The sequence below is a fragment of the Manis javanica genome, chromosome 3, assembly GCF_040802235.1.
Source record: "Manis javanica isolate MJ-LG chromosome 3, MJ_LKY, whole genome shotgun sequence".
NCBI classification, from domain to species: Eukaryota; Metazoa; Chordata; class Mammalia; order Pholidota; family Manidae; genus Manis; species Manis javanica.
In genome coordinates, this window is record NC_133158.1 from 197,055,944 (window position 1) to 197,070,028 (window position 14,085).

The following is a 14,085-nucleotide window of genomic DNA, read 5'->3' on the forward strand; positions in this document are numbered from 1 at the left end:
CTGAGGCATAAGAGTCTGGGCAAGCTTGCTATGTAATAGCACTCAGTATATTTTTTTGTTGTATGAATGCATGCATGCAGGGTACTCTTCTCCCTGCTGTACACCACTGAATGTATGATATTCTGACCCTTATAATATAGTTACAAAGAAAAGCGATCTATTAAAAGTTAAAAAGCAGTACAAGGAAACCTGAATCAAGTATATAGTTAGCAGTATAAACAGGCTGGAAGATTTGGGAAATACTGCCCTAACGAGGCTGGACTGAAGGAGGGTTTTCTAGACAGGTAGGACTTAGAAAGTTGTAGATAAGGGTGAACCACTCTGTGAGAGGCAGTGGCATGAAAGAAAAGGTAAGGCAGAATGGGCACAGTATATTTCTGGAAGAAAATCAGCCCACTGGAAAGGAACAGTATAGTATGTAAAGGAATTGGCTGAGGGAATAAAAGAGAAGTAGGACGACCTCTGCTGCCTGGTGTTAGGCCTCTTATCTTTTAAGTGCTGGGGTTCAATTGAAGACACTTGATTGGGGGAATATTGTATACAGGAGAGTTTAGGAAAACTCAATTCTGCAGGATACACAGAAGGAAGAAACTAAATGGAGAAAAACAGTAAAAAGACTGTTGTAATATCTGAAATGATCAGGACCTGGATTCATAAAGGAGTGGTGAATATGAGAAACTTTATAACATAAGCAATTGGGTCTAGTGACTGATTATATATGGAAGAAAGGTAAAAATTTTAAATCACAGTAAGATCCTGAGCATAAAAAAAATCAAAAGTCTATCCCTTGATTGAGGAATGCTAGAATAAAATTAATTTTCCAGATTTTTAAATACATTAATTTTAGGTACGCTGACGCATACATATAGTATACGTTGATGGCTATCAGGCAAAGGTGTAAACATACTTCTTAGAAATTGAAAATCCTCTGGCTTTAGATTTGGAAACCTTTCAAAAAAAGTAAAGTTTGAGGTCATGACCATAAAAAGAATTTCCAGGACAGAAAGTTAGAATGAGAAAATTGGAGTGCTAAAAGAAAAACAACTTGCAGTGATAAGTTCATTTACGAGGGGAAAGATGAGAAGTCAGCAAAAGAAAGAGAATAAGGGAGGAATTTAAAGAACCGGACTATTGTAAAACCACTGCAAACAACAGAGGAGAAAATGTGAAGATCACACCATAGGGTGTGATCACCATTGTAAATTGCTTCAGAGATCAAGATGAATGGAAAAATGGCAGGAGAGTTTTAAAACAATGAGAAGAACCTAGACTTACCAGTTGATGATGTAAAATGTGACTATAAAGATTTGAGATTATAGTCTTACCTTAGTCATATTCCATAGTTTTCATATCTGAAAAAGCCCTTTCTAGTGTATTTTTTATCACCAGTAACTCAAAGGCTAGTCAAGAATAAAGCATTTATACCTAAGAATTCTACACTCTTTTATGTCTTGAGGACTTGGAAATAAATGGAAACCCATGTGAGATAATACATCTCTTATTCTGTCATTGAGACATAATAATCAGACCACTATATTACATGACTTTAAAAAAGTCCTTTTCCTAAAAGAGATCAGTAATGTGCAAATTCTGTCCAAATTTGTAGACTTTAGAAAAAGGCGTTAAGAAGAAGAGATTGATAGAAATACCATTTGACCCAGGAATTCCACTCCCAGGAATTTTCCCTAACAATGCAGGATCCCAGATTCAAAAAGACATGTGCACCCCTATGTTTATCACAGCACTATTTACAATAGCCAAGAAATGGAAGCAACCTAAGTGTCCATCAGTAGATGAATGGATAAAGAAGATGTGGTTCGTATATTATTCGAACCATATTATTATTATTGGAATATTATTCAGCCATAAGAAGAAAACAAATCCTACCATTTGCAACAACATGGATGGAGCTAGAGGGTATTATGCTCAGGGAAATAAGCCCAGCAGAGAAAGACAAGTACCAAATGATTTCACTCATCTGTGGAGTATAACAAAACAAAAACTGAAGGAAGTTTTTGCTTTGTTGTTATAACTGAAGGAAAATACAGAAAGACTGTATTTTCATTCATTGCTTAAAATATGCAAATTCAAAAGGAAAAACAGAAGCAGACTCACAGAACCCAAGAATGGACTAACAGTTACCAAAGGGAAAGGGACTGGGAAGAGTGGGTGGGAAGGGAGGGATATGGGAATTAAGGGACATTATGATTAGCACACATAATATAAGGGGGAGCACAGAGAAGGCAGTATAGCACAGAGAAGACAAGTAGTGATTCTATAGCATCTTACTATGCTGATGGACAGTGACTGTAATGGGGTATGTGGTGGGGACTTGATAATGGGGGGAGTCTAGTAAACACAGTGTTGCTCATGTGATTGTACATTAATGATACCAAAATAAAAAAAAGGAGATTGATATTTTTCAAAGTTGTTTCATCATCCATATCCTTTTCATTTCAAAATAATGTTAAGTGCAAAGCAGAATATGTAGTATTAAGACCAGTTGTATTACCTTATATCTATAATGAAAATGTAAAAGCAATATCATTATTCTTGACATTGTAGTAGGTTTCTCCATAGTAGAAGGCATTATTAGCTATTGTCTCTTTGGAACTATCATCGTATGGCTTCCCCATCATCCTATCCTGCTCCCCCACCCCCAGTCTTCTTCATGACTTCTTTATGACACCCTATATATGAGTATCTCCCAAGGTTCAGCTTAGGTTCTTCGTGTGTGTGATTCATGTATTTTCATGGAAACCTGGAGGATTTCAAGCTATGCTCCAGAGCCCTCAGATTTCTCAGAATTATCTCAGGAGGTATTAAGGATGATTTCACCAACCTTTAAAGTAGAATAGCCTTATGTTTTTTATAAATTGTGGTTTCATGTAAAATTTCACTTGAAAAAGGAGGTTGTTTCTGCTGCTTAAAAATACACATATATACACAGCGAGAGGGAAAGATAAACCATTGACTTAAATTTATCTTGTATGAATGGCGCCCAAACCAATACCTGTGGACTTGTATCGCAAAGCCAGTTGGGTGCCCTGGACATCCAGACCTGGGTAGATGGTCATCACGATCACTTCAGATTCCACATCTGATGTGAAATTTACTCTTTCTCCTACCAGACTAGTTCTCCCTAACAGAAACTTGTATTTTCATTCATTGCTTAAAATACACAAATTCAAAAAGAAAGACTCACTTTCATCTTTTTTCTTCATTGCTCAGAGTCAGTGGTCTCTTAGAGCCTGTTGATTTTTCCTTAGGTCATGGTTTACATATTCATCCCTTTCTTCCAAATATTACAGCTTCTGTAAAGATTGAGATAATACAATTCCTTATGTTTGGGATTGCTCTTTGAACCTCCAAAAAGGTCTCTCTGTCTGGGCCCCTCTCCCTGTCATATATTTTGAAATCCTGAACCCGACTTCAGTTTCCTAAAGTAATGTGTTCATTATTTTCATCATAAACTCCCTCACATTTCTTTCTTTCCTATTTAGTTGTATTAAATGGGGATCACACTGAGCCCCAAACCTAACAATGATAAAGCATTTTATCTAGTGCTTTTGTATGCTAGGTACTGTACTGAGCACTATGTAATTATTTTATTTAACTTTCCAAGTGATTGTATGAGCTAGGCATTATTATCATCTCTATTTTATATATGGGGAAACAGATTAAACCTCTAGTCCAAAGTCACACACATGATAAATGGCCAAGTCAGGGCTAGCATCTGGACCATCGGACACCATATGACAAGTGCAGAAATTATCTGTTCCCCTCTTCCCTCCTTTCAATGGGGGAAAAGGCCTGTGGGTTGTTGGGCAGAGACCACAGAAGGCAGTGTGCAAGGAAAAGGACTAACTGTTCTTAAAAGAGACTTAAGATTCACATTCATAAGCTAAGTCCATGAGTCCCTGTCTCATAACCTTGCAGTGTTCCTGCTGCCTCCTTTGCGGTAACCTCTGGGCTTCAAGTTGCCATTCAGTGATATTTCTTCTTTCTCAAGTTTGTCCTTGATGTTGCTCATCAATTAATTTCACCTCATCTAGAAATAATTTTAGGTGTTGTTCTGAAATGATCCTAGTCTCTTTCATCACTTACTATTGTTTCCTTTTATGTTTCTAAAGTCTGAGGCCAGCCTTATCTCCCGCTCTATAAAACCAACCCTTGCCTAGTCATGCCATTCAACTAATTGTGTCCTAACATGCTTGTTCACTGTATTGATACTGATGCTGATAATGATAGAGATAGATACCTTATTAATTCATTCATTATATTGTGAGCTCATGGTTTTTTTGTTTCTGGTTTTTGTGTTGTGTTCAGTCTATATCTAGGCCCTGGTAACACACCCAACAGATAAGAAGAAAGGAGAGCTTAATGGTTGAGAGCATGAGTTTTAGAATCAGGATGCTTAGGTGCACATTTTGAGTTTTCCATTTAATTACCGTGCAACCTTAGACAAGATATTTCTTTATGCGTTATTTCCCTTATGTATAAAATGAGTAAATACTCAAATCATACAGTTTAAAGATTAAATGGTATAAGACAAGCAAATCACTTAGAAATTTCTGGCAGTTACTGAATACTAAGTAAATATATGTGAATGTTTTTGGTAGCAGCCTTCAATGACTATTTGTTGATTACGGGTCTAATCTGTACTAAACACTTTGCTGTGTTCTCTACATAGGTATCACCTAATCCTTAATATATCACTATGAGGTGGATACTATTATTATCCACATTTTATAAGACAGAAAACTGAAACTTCGGTCAGAAAACTTATCCTAGATAATGTAACTTATAAGGGGTGTGCATTCAGGATCTGAACATGGTCTGACTTCAAAACCCACACTGCTTCCAGCGTTCCACTCAGCTTTCACAGCGATGCTTCCAGTCTTTTCTGCCTAAGCAAGTCCTAGGGTATTCCTTGAAATTATTGGCCTGATTGCATCCAACTATTATTCAACTGTCCCAAGTACATTTACCCTGATTCCTGTGTTAGGAATGCATTCTTCAAGAGTAGAAACACTGAGACTTAATACTACTGTGTACATAATTGATGGTCATTGAATGCATGAATGAATGAATATTGTTACTTACAAGGTCATTGTATAAGAACTACTAGTGGTAGCTTCACTAAATAGAAAAGGTAAATTAGTATTGGATAATGATTATATTTCTTTATGATTCACTGCCTGTAGACCTGCAAGAGCATTTAAAGGTTGAAGACCTGTTTTCTACATGATGAACATGAGAATATGAGAGGTTTTCTGTATCTCTTAAGAATATGAGAGGTTTTCTGTATCTTTTTAGCCTAGAAGCTAAGAATACTGACTGTTGTGGAGGGGTTGAAGTCATCTCTCTATCTTTGCTTCCTTCTCTCCCCTCATGTACCATAGACTTAGTCATTCACCCAATTTAGGGATCTAACAGTGAAGAAGATAGGTTCCTTGCTCTCATGGATCTTGTATTTTAGTGGAAGAGATAGGCATAAACAGGTAAACAAGTAAAGCAATTACAGAGAGTGATAGCATCTGGCATTTAGTAGTTTCCCATGATAGGGGAGTTACTGGTGGTTGGGAAGTGAACATCTGTGTACAGGAAGAGCCACCCTTGCAAAGGATGCATGCACACATCTTTACAAAAGGGCACAAGCACATGTTTCTTATGATTATTTAGTCCCTGGTTTAACCATCTCATGCTTGGGGGATGCAACATATGGCTTTTAGTTTGTGACTTAGCCACCTAGGTTCAAAGAGACTGTCAACAATAATGCTCTTCCTATGGCATAAGTAATATCATCAAGGCATTTTCACAGCTGCTGTTTCTTTTTTCCTCTTTTCTACTTTCCAGGACAAAATGAGGCCCAGAGTCAAAGCAGTGGTAGGTTTTCTCTATACCTGTAAGAGATTAGCTTTAGTCAGCAGGGATGATGCAAGCCAGAAAAAAAAAAAAATGCAAGAAAATAGCAAATGAAGCCAAATAGGACAATTTCTGATTGTAATAGCTGGTCTCTGTTTCATATCACTGAGCAAGAAGAGAAATTTTTGCAGGACTTTATAGGCACAGCTTCCGCAGTACTGAAGGATGACCTCGCCCTCCACCCCCTTGCCAGGTGCTTGCCCTGCTGTGAAAACACAAAGTTGATTTTCAACATGAAACAAGCCAGAAATACAGAATGACATTTTCAGGTGACAGGTGTGGTTCTATTGCCTGTAATTGGCACCTCTTAACCCCCAAACTTGTCCATGCATTTTTCAGGCTGTTGAAGCTCAAATCCGAAGTTTTGGCCAGACACCTTCTCAACTCCTCATAGAGCCCCATCCTCCCAGAGGCTCTGCCATGCAAGTGGTAAGTGCTGCTTTTTCTTGCCTCTCTTGAGACCTTTGACGTGCTTGACACTGTTAACAGTCTTTCACTTGAGTTCTGCACAATATCTGGGCCTGTTCTTCCTATGCAATGTATGTGAACCTGCTAACACCCAGCACACAGTATTGCTTGCTGTCCTGGAGTCTTTGGGAAGGGCAGCTGTGCTCTGGCACTCTAGTATCGCATCAGGTCCTGTTTTGTTCTGCAGAACGAAAGGGCCCAGTGTCACGTAGCCTCACTGAGGGATAAAGAACCCAGACATGGGCTTGATAACGTTTTCTGGTTTATCCTTGTGAGTTTCTAGATTAGGGTTGCCATTGAGTTTATTCTTTACATCCCAATATATTTCTCAGTTAGGGAATTTTAAAACTAATTGTGATACAAAGGATATTGTTACTAAGGGTCAAGGACCTGAAATAGAAAAAAAATGATGGTTTGGTGTATGAAACCACCCAAAGCTTAGTGGCATAAAACAGTGTTTTATGTTTCTCATGATTCTGAGAGTTAAGCATTTCTTCCGCTCATCTCAACCTGGCCCACTCATGCCCGGCTTCGAGGTGGACTGAGACGGCCACACCTCTTCTTCCTGTGTGGCCTTTCTTCATTCAGGAAGTTAGCCCAGACCACTCCCATGGTAGCAGTAGTGGTCCGAGAGAACACTCAGCAAGACTTCTGGAAGCTTGCTCTCGAATTATGCCTACATCATTTATGCCATGTTCCACTGGTCACAGAGAGACAGAGGCCAGCCCAGAATCGGGAGTAGTGAAATAGACTGAGGGTGCAAAACACGTGGCTTTTCTTCTTTGATAGTTTCTGAAGTGTTGGAGTGAAATTCTTTAATGATTCAACAAAAAAGTTCAGCACTGTAACAAATATTGAACTGCATGATAAAAATAATTTCTTAGAGAATAGACTATTAGGTATTAATATAATAGGTATTAAATTTTTTTCTTAAATTTCTCATTGCTATTTTAAATCAGGAGTAGGGAATGTAAAATCCGATTCCATAAATATAATGAGTAATTGAAGATAGATTCAGATTCCATGTTGTGACTTAGAGATGGTCGGACTTTGACAGAGCCCGGGAAGGAGAGATCAGCAGCCCAGAGGGCCCGGGAGGGCCCTCTCGGCCTCTGGCTCTCATCTTCCTTTTTTTCTTTCTCTTTGCATGTCACTTTCTTCTTTCTGTCTTTTCCCCTTTTGCCATTGTTGTCATCATCTTTCTTCTTCCAAGACATTTTTCCCTTCTTTCTTTAGTCATAAGAATCAGCCATCAGAATCAACTATAAGCCTTTTAAAAATTATTTGCGTCACCTTTTCCTGTGTTTTTAAACAGTTGAAATCAGATTTAAATAAACTTAAAGGATAACTTTAGTGAGCAGGCTACACCAAGAGAAAACGTTTAGCAACAACAATGGCAAATGGTGCTATAAAAATAGTAGGAATGACTTATATTTGGCATTTGGAATGAGTTTGAGTCATGGATTGTCAGTGAGGCTCAGGCTGCCAGGGTGCTGCCCACAGGCACACTGGCTCCCCTCCTCCTTGACTGCCCACCGGAGTCGTCACACAGCCTCGGTCGTTGGGCAGGGAGCATGTCCCACCCGCCACGCCTGTCTTCCTGGCAAGAGGATTGGTGGTTCATCGAGGCAGAGCAGCTTTGCTGTCCCAGGGGTGGGAAGGCTAGGAAGGCACACGCTCATGGGAGGATGGGAATCCGTCTTTCCTGTGACCTTTGTCCTCTGAATTGAGTACTTGAACTCCTTTCCAGACTTGTACAAATTGTGTTTTTCATCTTACACATATGTGGTGAGAAAGAAAGGTGTGTTAGAAAGAAACCACAGTTGTTGCTGAGTGTACACTTAATCTGGGAAAACTGAGTGGAATTTGGCTAGCACCAAATTTGCCTCCCAGAGGCAGCCAGGACCAGGTAATGAGGTTTGTTCTCCTTGTCCCTGTTTCGCGAGTTGTTCTGCCCTCCTGCAGCTGCTGCCCTCACCATCGCACAGCTCAGTATGCTGGGTGTGCTTTCTTACTTCCGGTGCTCCTTACTCTGTCCTTCCTGGTGAACGGATTGAGTCAGCTCTCAAGGGAGGTTCCAGCTACTTGCTGTAGTCAAGATGGAATGTGTAGAACAGACCAGAGGGACAGCTTGTAAGAATGCAGTGGAAAAAACTGGACAGCTACATGCAAGAGAATGAAACTGGATCATTGTCTAACCCCATACGCAAAAGTAAACTCAAAATGGATCAAACACCTGAATGTAAGTCATGAAACCATAAAACTCTTAGAAGACAACATAGGCAAAAATCTTTTGAATATAAACATGAGCAACTTTTTCCTGAATGCGTCTCCTCGGACAAGGGAAACAAAATAAAAAGTGAACAGATGGGACTATGTCATGCTAAAAAGCTTCTGTACAGCAAAGGACACCATCAGCAGAACAAAAAGGCATCTTACAGTATGGGAGAATATATTTGTAAATGACATATCTGACAAGGGGTAAACATCCAAAATAAAGAACTCATACCTCAACACCCAAAAAGCAAATAACCCTATTAAAAAATGGGCAGAGGATAGGAACAGACACTTCTCCAAAGAAGAAATTCAGATGGCCAACAGGCACTTGAAAAGATGCTCCACATTGCTAATTATCAGGGAAATGCAAATTAAAACCACAATGAGATGTCACCTCACACCAGTTAGGGTGGCCAACATAGAAAAGAAAAGGAACAACAAATGCTGATGCGGATGCGGAGAAAGGGGAACACTCTTACACTGCTGGTGGGAATGTAAACTAGTTCAACCATTGTGGAGAGCAGTATGAAGGTTCCTCAAAAAACTAAAAATAGAAATACCATTTGACCCAGGAATTCCACTCCTAGGAATTTACCCTAAGAATGCAGGATCCCAGATTCAAAAAGATGGATGCACCCCTATGTTTATCGCAGCACTATTTACAATAGCCAAGAAATGGAAGCAACCTAAGTGTCCATCAGTAGATGAATGGATAAAGAAGATGTGGTACATATACACAATGGAATATTATTCAGCCATAAGGCGAAAACAGATCCTACCATTTGCAACAACATGGATGGAGCTAGAGGGTATTATGCTCAGTGAAATAAGCCAGGCGGAGAAAGACAAGTACCAAATGGTTTCACTCATATGTGGAGCATAAGAACAAAGCAAAAACTAAAGGATCGAAATAGCAGCAGACTCACAGACCCCAAGAAGGGACTAACAATTGCCAAAGGAAAAGGGATTGCAGGGGGTGAGTTGGAAGGGAGGGAGAAGGGGAATAAGGAGCATTATGATTAGCACACATAATGTAGGGGGTGCAAGGGGAAGGCTGTATAGCACAGAGAAGACAAGTAGTGACTGTATAGCATCTTACTATTCTGATGGACCGTGACTGTAATGGGGTATGTGTGGGGGAACTTGATAATGGGGGGAGTCTAGTAACCACAATGTTGCTCATGTAATTGTATATTAATGATACCAAAATAAAAAAAGAATGCAATGGACAGTTCCAGATATGGTGTCTGTGGCTTTATCTGAAAATGGCTCGTCCTTGCCATGTGGCTAAGAGTTGGCCCACTAGGATCACTATGTAAACAAGACATTCTTCCTACACATTAGAGATTTTCTGTGTTTTTTTAGGGTATAAACATTGGAATTATTCAATTTGAGTCTAATTGTATTTACAGTATGAGCTGTTAAGCTTAGAAATATGTATCAACTTCCTTTCAGGGGGACTTTATGATGTATGTTGTACTCTGAATTTCTCAGAGTTTATAAATTGGCTTTAGTAAATATTATTTTTTTAAAACTACATAATTTAAAAATAAGGCTTGGAACTCTAAAATGACATTCATTTCCTTTTCCCAGACTTGGTCAAAGCTAGCTTGTAGGATATTTTGTTTGTTGTTGTTCATTGTCTCTTATTTTTACCCAATTCCACAGAATTCTTTAAAACTGTACAAAAGGTTCTTTGTATGACAGAGAAGACCTATTGGTATAAGAGGTTTTAAAAATCAAAGGTCCAAATACTCATTTATTGTTTTGCTACCATTCAGATGAGTTCCCCTGTCAACTATCAGTGCACCCCACCACACATACACACCCGTGCGAATATAGCAGAAATTAAAGCCACCTCGTGCTGCGTTAAGTGCACGAGCCATAATATACACCAGGTGTAGTAATTAGCAGGCGCATGAAGGCTGCCTATTCGTCTGGTTTTGCTGCTGTTGCTGTATCCCCTTGTGTTTTCACACCATCAGATAGTTGGATTTAATTGAGGCCACATCAGATGAGGCATTACTGACACCTTTAATTGAATGAGCATCCAGGGAGGATTAACTCATAATATTGATTGGCTTTTAGCCACTTGCTCAGAAGGGTGTCTGGGTAGCTTATTAGTTGCCTTTATTTACACCTTTATGCAAAGAGTGCAAATAGGAATTCTTAGTGCAATATGTTTTTCTAAGTACTCTTAATAACTTTTTTAAAAGGACTGATAATAAAAATGCAAATGTATTTAATTTTTTATTAGCAGTTCTGAATAAATACGTGTTAAATATATGTTCCTACACATTTACATATACCTGGTGTTTTGAAATATGGCAATAGGAAAGCAGCCAGAAGCACTTCGTCAAAGTGTTTCAGTTCTGAATGATACTAATCAGCTATTAGAAAATAGACATGGTAGAAGAGAATTGCTGAAAATGTACAGTGCAATTACTGTATGATAGCATTCTACCTAAGTATAAATAAAGCCAATAAATCAGAGTGGTGTTATGTGCATCTTGGATTATGACATATGAGCTGTAGAATTGTCCTAATTCCTTAGTAGTCTTCAAGATTTATTCTGTTGCTAGTTATTAGAACAGACTGTGTTTTTTCTTTAACATTTTCAAACACTTTCTGTCTTTCAAAGGAGAAATCAAAAGTCTGGAGCTTTAGTTTTTTTGCCAGTAGGAAGAAGGGGGGCATCTAGGTATTTCTCTTTATCCTTGGCTACAAACAGAAAGCAGTGTGGCATTTGCATTATAATAGGGTGGTGTTTATGACTTGCTATACTATATAAATACATTGTTTTTACAAGTCCATTTAATTATGTATCTGTTTGAAATACCTTTATAATTAAGTTTGTGTATTACATTCATAAGTTTTTTCTCTACTGTAATAATGCATGCTGTATAATTTGTTTTAATTATCTCTTTAGTTGTCAAAGTCTTTGTGCTAACTCAACACAACTTCTGATGGTCTTGAAAATCACCTTGGCTTGCTTCCATGCCTGTTGCCTATTCTCATTCTTTTTTTCTTCTTTTTTTGTATTCGACACATAATAGCAATTGGGATAGTTTATGCAATTGCAATCTCCAATACTTTGCCGATTCAGACCAAATCAAATCATTCTTTTAGTTCTTCATGGGAGTAGGGTGGGGAAGGAAAATAATAAAATTTATGGATTTTAAAAATGTTAATGTATTCTAACTCAATTAACAAAAAATTCAACTCAGTGACATACATGAAAAACAAGCATCTCCAAATCGGTGTTTCTGTGAGCCTTTCTGCTCGCTGTGTGCCGAGTGGCAACTTGCCTTGGCGTGGTCTTCCTCTTCTCCTGCACCCGCTCTCTCTTGCCTTTCTTTGTCTTTTCCTTCTTGTGTATTTGGGTCTTGTCCCGCCCACTCAACAGTATCTCCTCCTGCAGAGTCCCCTGATGTTCACGGACCAAGCCCAGCAGGACGTCATCATGGTCCTGAAGTTCCCGTCCAACTCCCCTGTCACTCACGTGGCCGCCAACACCCAGCCCGGCCTGGGCACGCCTGCTGTCATCACGGTCACTGCCAATCGGCTCTTTGCTGTGAACAAGTGGCACAGCCTTCCTGGTAAGTAAAGAAGCATCATTATGAGTCATAGTAAATGCTGAATGCTGTCTAAAGACAGTCTAATATCTACTTAAATATATTTCTCAGCATTTAAGCTTTTAATTCTCAGGTATTAGCCTGAATGAAATGTTTAATAGTTTGAAAGTTTTAATAAAGAAGTCCCACCTGAGGCATAGAATACAAATGTTAAAACCTAAACTGTTCTTTGACATCTGGTGGTTTTTCTTTATTCCTTGAAGATAAACATTATTTCTAATACAATATTATAATATAATGCTATTCTATATTGTGTCCATAATGGTATTTATGTATTTGTTAAATGTCCCTCTTTTTCCCACTTACTCATTTTCTCAGTAAACACTTCTGATTTTCTACATGTGCCTTTTCATGTATGACCTGATAGTATTTGTTGTGGATGATAGAAAAAAGGGAGACACTTAAAATATAGCCGAGGTACTGCAAACCCTTAAGTCCATCCTTTTCTTCCATTAAGTGCTGAATAGTTAGGACAACTAATAGCAAGATACTAAAATAACTATGTGAATCATAAAGCATCAAAGTTTGAAGGGATGAGCGTTCACCTCGTCCAGCCCCACCTTTTGCCAATGCAGACACCAAGCTCCAGGGAACTTGCCTTATGCAGTGTCGCATATGGCCAGTCCGTGACAGAGCCACGTTTGAACCCAAGTTTTCTGATTCAGATTTTATGATCACCCCTCTGTGATTTATTTCCCCTCATTAGAACAGGAATGTTGGGGTCTCGATTTCACACTGTTCTTTTGGCCACTAGTTTGAAATTCGTATTTTTAAGAAGGAAAATCTTTTAAAGTCCTGGAGATTATGGGATTTTTTTCCAAGCCATTGTTTCAGGCAGGAAATTTTAAAAGATTTTAATAGTCTGTTAGATTTTCATTAAATCTGTAAAGTATGCCTAAAGCACTGCTCATTTTAATACTGAAATGGTTGCAAAATATATTCTTAAGTAAGGGCTCATGCCAATTTAAATGCAAGAGGTTTTAAATAGACCAGAACTGAACTGACATTCAAACAGAAACGTGGTGCATTGACTACATTCAGTATGGTACCATCATGAAGAACCTGTGGCTGGTTTCAGAACCAATTTAAATATAGCCATTTTCTTGGCCATTAGACAAATGAAATGAAAGCTATTTGATGAGAGAACAGATTTCAGAAAAAGTGGAGAAGGTAAAAATTGAGGCAGGTATCTAATTTCTCTATTAGTAAGTTCTTTTATTCCCTGTTCTTCAAGGGAACTCGTCTTACAGAGGTAAGTGGGTGTGTCAATGACATACTCATATTTTGGGACTAAAGATTATAACTTAACTAATGTGATTTTTGGGTTCTCTGAATACCATTCATTAGAAGAAAACCATGCTGGTGATGTATTTCCTATATGTACCAGTGGATTCACCTACTGTATGCAGACACCCTTAGAGCTTGGCAGAAGCCTCCGTGTGTGCAACATCAGGGCCACTACAACTGATGGTGTGCTTGGCAGCTCTGAAAACTTCAGCTTAAACCCTGGAAGCATATGTGAAGAGAGAGAAACTTTTTCAAGTGCTAGAAAGCCTTGCCCTCTCTCCACCCACAATCGGTAGTTAAGCCTAGCGCAGAGTTAGCTCAGTGGACTGAGCCAAAGGGCCACCAGGTCTGTAGCTGCTACTCAAGTGGTCAGGCGCACTGCCCGAGCGCTGGTGACTGAGCTCCTGACACTCCCGTTTTGAGAAGCCCTTTTCCCTGACTAGAAAGCTTACTTTCTTAGAAGTTGGTTGTCAGTATCCTTTTCCCTACT

General features: G+C 38.8%; 1 protein-coding gene across 2 annotated transcripts in view; it reads left to right on the forward strand.

Moving 5' to 3' along the window:
* The window catches only part of LRBA (LPS responsive beige-like anchor protein), a 740,236-nt gene that overhangs the window by 684,415 nt on the left and 41,736 nt on the right, over positions 1-14,085 (forward strand). For both annotated transcript variants that reach the window (XM_037024623.2, XM_017650128.3), the window contains 2 exons: positions 6,268-6,357; positions 12,095-12,272. In XM_037024623.2, the coding sequence (XP_036880518.2) occupies positions 6,268-6,357; positions 12,095-12,272 (268 nt within the window). The remainder of the gene's footprint in view (positions 1-6,267; positions 6,358-12,094; positions 12,273-14,085) is intronic.